The sequence below is a fragment of the Phascolarctos cinereus genome, unplaced genomic scaffold (assembly GCF_003287225.1).
Source record: "Phascolarctos cinereus isolate Bilbo 61053 unplaced genomic scaffold, phaCin_HiC Scaffold_9;HRSCAF=440, whole genome shotgun sequence".
NCBI lineage: Eukaryota > Metazoa > Chordata > Mammalia > Diprotodontia > Phascolarctidae > Phascolarctos > Phascolarctos cinereus.
The window spans coordinates 257,170,687-257,178,134 of NW_027556402.1; the positions used below are offsets into that span (position 1 = coordinate 257,170,687).

General features: G+C 58.1%; 1 protein-coding gene across 1 annotated transcript; it reads right to left on the reverse strand.

The window, feature by feature from the left end:
- Positions 1 to 1,056: 1,056 nt before the first annotated feature.
- On the reverse strand, positions 1,057 to 3,575 carry ZDHHC24 (zDHHC palmitoyltransferase 24). The gene is made up of 3 exons (XM_020968365.2): positions 3,196 to 3,575; positions 1,721 to 1,998; positions 1,057 to 1,611 (listed from the first exon to the last, which is right to left on the reverse strand). The coding sequence occupies exons 1-3, from the start codon at positions 3,486 to 3,488 to the stop codon at positions 1,337 to 1,339; spliced, it is 846 nt and encodes a 281-aa protein (XP_020824024.1). The 5' UTR covers positions 3,489 to 3,575; the 3' UTR covers positions 1,057 to 1,336.
- Positions 3,576 to 7,448: the final 3,873 nt, after the last annotated feature.

Sequence of the window (7,448 nt, forward strand, 5' to 3'; positions counted from 1 at the left end):
TCTGAGGTATGTATAAAGCAGTTCACAAACCTTAAGTGCTCTCTCCCACAACACCCACCCCAGTGCAGTGAAGAGCCAGGCCCTGGGGTCGACTCTTAGTTCTGCTGCTTATAACCTGTGTGAGCTCAGGCCAGCCCACCACCTTGCAGAGCCTCAGTTTCCTCACCTGTCAGTCAGAGGGCCTCTGAGGGTTCACGGCTCTGCGATCCCAAGTCGACAGTAATCTAGCTCTTGACTGACAACTGTCACCCATGGCCCTGGGATCCCTGTAACCCAACCCCCAGAGCCTCAAGGCTACACAGAGAGGGGTCACTGGGTGGACAGACAGATCTGGGAGAAACCTGGGCAGACCCCGTGAAGAACCTCCTTCCACCACTTCAAACTAGTAAGGCCCATCAGGCCCACAGAGGGATTAAATGGGAATCCAGGCCCCACGTCAGAGAAGCACAAGAGGGGCAGCTGGTGGCACAAATGGACAGAGCAAGGGCCCTGGATTCAGGAGGTCCTAAGTTCAAATTCAGATGTAGACACTTGATATGTGACTATGTGACCCTGGGCAAGTCACTTAACCCCGACTACCTTGCAAGATGAAATTTTAAAAAAAAGAAACGTTAGAGAAATACAAGAGGGGGCCTCTGTGAAGGGGCTGAGGGCCTGCCTGCCCCTCCTCCCTCCCTGCCAGGGGAGCTGGGGGAGGCCCAGTCTCCACCCAACAGAGGCAGGGTGGCAGGTCTCACCCCCCCCACCTCCCTACTCCCCCAAGCTGCCTCTCCACATCCAAGCATAGGGAGGTGGGACCCTGGCTCACTGCAGACCTTGAAGGGGAAGGGCCAGCGGTTACCAAATACCAGCTGGAAAGCCCCTCAGCCCCCAGGGGAGCCTCACCCCTGCCCAACACCCTTCGGAAGTGGGGCCCAGGCTTGACTCTGGTCATACGCCTGACCCCTCTGGGCCTGCTGAATGACCACCATGGTCTGATCCAGGACGGCCAGAGGGGCTCCCACGCAGCAGCAGGCTGGAGGCCAGATCTCTGACGGCAGGAGACAAAACCCCAAGTGACATCAAGACTTTATTGTGGTGGGAAATGGGGCAGGCCCAGCTGGGCCCAATAGGCCCACCCTTGTCATGGCCCCGGGGGAGGGGGGGTCCCCAATGAAGACAGATTCCAAGGGCCAGACAGGGAGAAGGAATGGGAGGGCCCTGCTGGGTGGGGGAGGGGTGGGGGCATTGGAGAATTTGATCCCAAACCTGGAAAGCTGAGGCGGGGGGGGGGGTTGCCTGGCTGCAGCCTTCAATGCTCCTCAGCCCCAAGGGCTCCATCAGTCCATGCTCCTCCTCAGTCTGTGGTTTGGAAAGTGATCCCATCCCCAGGCAGTGGGGAGGACAGGAAGGGCCAGAGCCACACGAGGGCCCAGCGGGAGCCCAGAGCAGCCTGCACGTTCCGCCAGGGGCCCAGGTCATAGAGGCGCTGGCCGTGGGCCCACTCCCGGGTGGTCTGGCCCCGTAGCATCAGCATCCCGTGGAAAAGCAGCCCGGCCCCACAGAGCAGGGCGCCAGCCACACACGTGTCTGCTATAAAGGCCAGGGCAAACTGGGCCAGGGACACGCCACCTGAAGGGAGCAGACGGCAGGGTGACCGCTGGGGAAGGGCCAGCTGGGAGGGGGCCTTCCTGGAGCCCCCGGGGCCCCGCTCCGCCCCACCCCGGCCCAGCCCCCTCACCAGTGAGCAGCATGAGCCAGGGCAGTAGCAGCAGCACCACGGCGTGCAGCTGAGAGTGGGCCCGCAGCAGGGCACCCAGGGCCGGGCTCAGCAGGGCTGTGACGTGCAGCAGGATGCCCGCCCCGTGGAACAGCAGGCACAGGAAGGGCCGGTAATTGCTGAAGCCGACGCAGCGCCCCAGCAGCAGACAGTGGTGGTCCCGTTGGAGGATGCAGACCCTGCAGGCGGGGCAGTGCCCGCTTCGAGGAGGAACCTGGCTCTGGCACTGGTAGCAGTAGCTGCAAGGCAGGGGAAGGCGAGATGAGGCCCCAGCTCCGCCAGCCGACATTCTTGTCCATCCTTCAAGGCCCAGTTCAGATGTCCCCTTCCCTGGGAAGCCTTTTCACGACTCCACTGCAAACCACAAGTCATTTCTTGCTACCATTCCCTAGGACTCTAAGATTCACAAAGCCATTCTCTGGGACTGAGAAGTCCTCGTAGGGAAACTCCCCTCACCAGGGCAGATCTGAGAGCAACCTGGGGTACCTAGGGGCTAGGTGCCCAGGGCCACACAGCCAGCATGTGTCAGAGGCAGAACTCAAACCCAGGTCTTCCTGACTCCAAGGCTGACCCACTATCCTCTCCTGAGGTAGGTAATGCAGTATTATCAGTTCCATTTTACAGATGAGCAAACTGGACCTCTGAGTGGTTCAATATTACACAGTTTGTAAATGTCAGAGAGGACTCGAACCCAGGGTCTCTGGACTCCCAAGCCCAGTACTTTCTCCAGCACCCTCCCCTCTCCCCTCCCACACACCCCAGCACATGATAACTTTGCCATCCCTTGGGGACTGAGGGCACCCCATGTTGGGAGTCAGGTGGCTGCCAGCTGGAAACCCCGCAGCCCGGGTTGCACCCCAGGAGCATGGGCACGAAGGGGACCAGAAGGCACCCTGTACTCCCCTCCTCGGCCCCTGCATCATGGCCTGGGGCGGTCACCTCTCCATCGGCTTCATGATCAACGAGCCAGGAGTCAGGGGAAGGGGCTTCCCCTCTCAAGCAGGCCGGACAAAATGCTGGGCCGGTGCCCAACACATCAGGGGATTAATAAATGTTGATCGGCCTCATTATCACCACCCCGCTGGCCTTTACAGGGTCCCTCCGTATGCATTATCTCATCTGGGCCCAAGGTAATTAATTATTCTCGTCCTTTTACAGATAAAGAAACTGAGGCTAAGCAGGTTAGCCAGCCACTCGCTGATCTGAGCCATCATTTGAACCCAGATCTTCCCGGCCCTCCCCAATTCCCCGGCTGCCTCAAAGCTCCTCCCCCCCCCCCCCGCCCCAGCGCACTTCCTGCTCTGGCTGCCCTTGGCCCAAGGAAGAAGGCACTCCCAGGGAGACTGGCACTGGGCAAGGGGCAGCACTGGAACCCAGGCCTCCCCCCGGGGGCCTGCTCCCCGACCCCGGCGGCCCGGGCGCGCAGGCGCACTCACTCCCAGCCGCCGCCCAGCGCCCGGCCCGCCAGCAGCACGCCGCCGATGCCCGGGTCCCGCAGCACGAAGAGGGCCGCGTTGCCCAGCACGTTGAGCAGCTGGAAGGCGGCCAGCAGCAGGTGCAGCGCCCGCGCCAGGGGGCCCGCGGCCGGCAGCCCCGGCCCGCGCACCAGCACGTAGGCCAGCTCCAGCGCCACGGCGGCCGCCCACAGCGCCGTCAGCAGCAGCGGCAGCGGCAGCCGCGGGCCCCGGCCGCCGCCGCCGCCGCCGCCCACCGCCCACAGGGCGCCCATGGCCCGCAGCCCGCCGTCTCCCGAAGGGCCGCGTCCTGCGGCCGCCGCAGCCGCCAGCGCCTCCACCCCGCCTGACAGCAGCCGCGAAGGGGCGGCGCCGCGCAGACCGGGAGGCCGCGCCAATCAGAGCCCGCGGGGCCGCCGCCCGGCCCAATGAGCGGCGGCCGCCTGCGGAAGCAGCGATCTGATTGGGCGGAGGGATGAGCCAATGAGGCCGTGCGCGAGCTGGGCCCTCCAGCCCAAGCTCCAGCTCCACCCTCGCCTCCCTGAGGCTCCGCCCCCTTGCCGAAGGCCCCCGCCCTCCACACTATGGCCCCGCCCCCTAGGTCACTACCTCTCCAGGCTAGAAAAGATGCCCAAAGATTTGGTCCAGACTCTCCTGGCTCTGGAGGGAGAGGCCTGGGCTCAGATCTCATCCTTGCTACCTGTGGGGCCTTGGGAAAGTGCCCAAGCCTCAGGCTTCTTTCAAGTGCCAACTAACATCGCACCTCCTACAAGATGCCTTTGCACCCCTTCTTAATGCATCCCTTCTGTCCATTCGAGCCTGTCCATATGTTTGTCCGTAGGTGTCTATGTGCTGTCCGGGAGCTCCTCCAGGGCAGGAACTGCCTTCTGGCCTTCTGGGGATCCCCACTGCTTAGCACACCGCACACAGGTGCTTCATAAATGTTTACTGACTTACCTGTAAAGTGAGCTTCCCGAGATCTCCAGCAGCCAGAGAGCTCTGCCCTGATGCTCTCCTAGGCTGCCTTCCAGCTTCCACTTACAACTTCCAGTAGGAGGGAGGCCGCTGCTACTCCCCGGTAGCCTTTGTTCCACTTCTAGATAGTTTGGAATAATTACTAGGATGTAGGACTACAGTATTTCTAAAGGTCTTCAATCTCGCCAATGTGGGCACTCTCCAGGAACATGCAGATGCAAGCCGGGCCTGCCTGCCCATCCTGCCATAGATGCAGTATTCTTCTGGCTGGGGAGAGGAATCTTTCTCCAGATCCCTTAATGTTGCCTACAAGCGAGTGAATCATCCCATCTGTTATCCCATGATCCCTTGTAAAGCGGACACGATACCAGCACCTAGCCTGCAGGGGCGCTGTGAGGATCAAAGGAGCTCTGTGTGAAGCACTTTGCAAATCATAAAATGTCACATAGGTTCTCGCTGTTATAACCCCACGAAGTGAACAACCCAGCCCCTCACTCCACACTGTTTCTATCGGCGTCCTTCAGACCCCCTGCCTGCCAGCCGCACAAGACCTCCGACAACGCCAAGTGCAGCCCCGAACCAGATCATCAGAATTGGAAATCTTGAGCAAACTAAACAAAATGCACGGAAACGCAGATCGTGCTGACACGCGGTTTTCCACATCGCTGTGCAGCCCCCAGGGACTCTTGCATTCAGCGGCCCCGGTTTCTATCTGAATTTGACCGCCGCCTTAGACTGCATCTCAATCAGTGGGTCCAGCACTTCTCTCGTGATTCTTTCTTAGTGATGCGCTGACTCCTCACAGCCACATTGCCCTCGCCCTTTGGCTGGCGGTCAGCTCTAGTCTTCAGACACTGGCAGCCACGCCTACAGCATCACTGGAAGAGGGTTTTGTCTGTTATTTATGCCAGTTCCTCCCGGTTCTTGCCCCCCGGAGCCAAATAGAACAAATCTGACCGGTGTCTGCACGGCGGCCCTTCAGATCAGGGGAGATGGCCGCCGTGATCTCCCCAAGTCTCTTCTCCGGGCTAGACATTCCTCCTTCCTTCAGCTGATCCACGCGGTGTTTGGTAGCCCCATCAGAGTCCACCTCCTCCACGTGGTCTCCAGAATGTCAGCGTCCGTCCTAAAATGTGGCACCCAGAACCAAGCACTATACTCTAGAGTTGGTCTCCCTAGAGCAGGGCTGGGGAACCTGCAGCCTGGAGGCCACATGCGGCCTTCTAGGTCCTCGGGTGCGGCCCTTTGACCGAGTCCAAGTTTTACAGAACAAATGCTTTTGTGAAGGGGATTGTTCTGTGACGTTTGGATTCAGTCAAAGGGCCACACTTGAGGACCTAGAGGCCCCATGTGGCCTCCAGGCTGCAGGTTCCCCACTCTTGCGCTAGAGTGACTAATGGATTGATTGATCGATCCAGCAACAAGCATTTATGAAGCTCCTGCTATGAGCCAGGCACACTCTTTCTTCCCTAGTTGGATGAAGTTAAATAGCATGTCAGCTCCTTAGGGACCAAGATTGTCGTGTTTCTGTATCCCTGGTGCCCAGCCCAGCAGAGGCGTCTGGAAGAGACCTCAGTGGCTACCAGGTCCAGCCCCTTCCCTTTACAGAAGAGCAAACAGGTTAGCTGTGTCACACAGCTAACGCTCACCCGAGGGAGCAGATGGCGTCAGGTCTTTTTGACTCACTGCAGCCCCTGGCTGATGCCCTTCTTAATGCAGACTACCTCTTTTGGCCACCCTGGCCTGTTGGGGGCTTGTTTCCAGCTCTCAGCTCACTAAAACATGCAGACTTTTCTTAGAGGATTCACTTCTTGCCACCCATCCTCCAACGTGTCCTTGTTTGACACCAGTTCTTAGATTTTACCTTTCCCTCTGTTACAGTTCCTCTTAGTCGATTCAGTCCACCATCCAAGCCTGTGGAGATCCTGGGCATCCTCCTCCTTAGCCACCCTTTCTTGTTTTCTCTCACCTGCAAAACTGATAACTGTGTTATCTATGCCTTCATCCAGGTCAGTGATTTTTAAAAGTTCACAGATCCCTATGGCACTCCACTGGAGACCTCCTTCCAAACTGACACTGGACTGACCATTAAGGGCTCTTCTTTGGGCTTCAGCAGTCCTAGACCACCAGCCAGTTCCAGTTCCACCCAACTGTGCTGTGCTGTAGCTGCCAGCTCCTCATCTAATTTGTCTACAAAGTATCTTAAGAAACCTTATCAAATGTTTTGCTAAAATTCGGATAACCTGAAACAAAGTCTTCCCCTGATCTGTTGAATTGGTGACCCTGTCAAAAAAAAAAATGGGTACATCTGGCCTGCCTGGTGCACGCTTTGTAATCACTGCTTCCTTTTCTAGACTTCACCAGTCATCTCTTCAATGATTTTGTCAGGAATGGATGCCATGCTCACTGGTCTCCAGTTTGGAGACTCTGCTTTGAAAATGGGGGTGCCATTTGTTCATTTCCAGTCCTGCCGGACTTCTCCCTTCTGAACAGTCTGTCAAAGGTCACTCAGCATTCTCATCGGCCGAATGTGTCCGTCCTTTGGGCTGAGATGGAGGTGTACTGAGGGCAGCTATATATATGCTGTCACTAGGGTCCTTTGTCTGAGAGCTTAGCCCACCTCTCATTCCCCCCAGAGGCAGAGGGGATGGAATTGCAACCGAGTGCAGGCCTTCCCTATCTCAGCACATTCCCTGGGTTGCTAGCCCCAAGCCAGAGCAGTATTTATAGCCCCCACTGCATCCAGCTGGCTCTGCAGTCATCCCCAGGATTAGCGCCCGGGCTCTGGCTTTCCACACCTTCCCAGACATTTGGGCCCCTCCTTGGTACAGCAAAAAAAGCAAAACCCACCCAAAGCATTTCCGTATGCCTCGATTTTTCCGTCCAAGAAATGGGTTGATGGGTTATTTCCCCACACACACTCCCAGCTCAGATGTGTGAAGGAAAAGGGATTAAGCAACGCCTAGCCAAGGTGAGAGAGCCCCAACCCCAGGGCTTCCTTGGACCAATGATCTCAAAACACTTTTGAGGACACTGGACCCCCAAACATTTTCGAAGTATTTCTGGGCTTGGGAAGGGGAGAATCTGCCTCCCGGTTTTGCCCTTTCCCCTCCGCCCGTCACCTGCCTTAGACCCAGACATCCTCGCTCCCTCCCTTCCCCAACTTCTGTTGGCCCCTCCCTCATTTCCAAATTTAGCTGGAACCTGATCCGAGCTCTGGGAGATATTTATGGGGGCTGCCGTCGAGGGCCCAGGGGCCG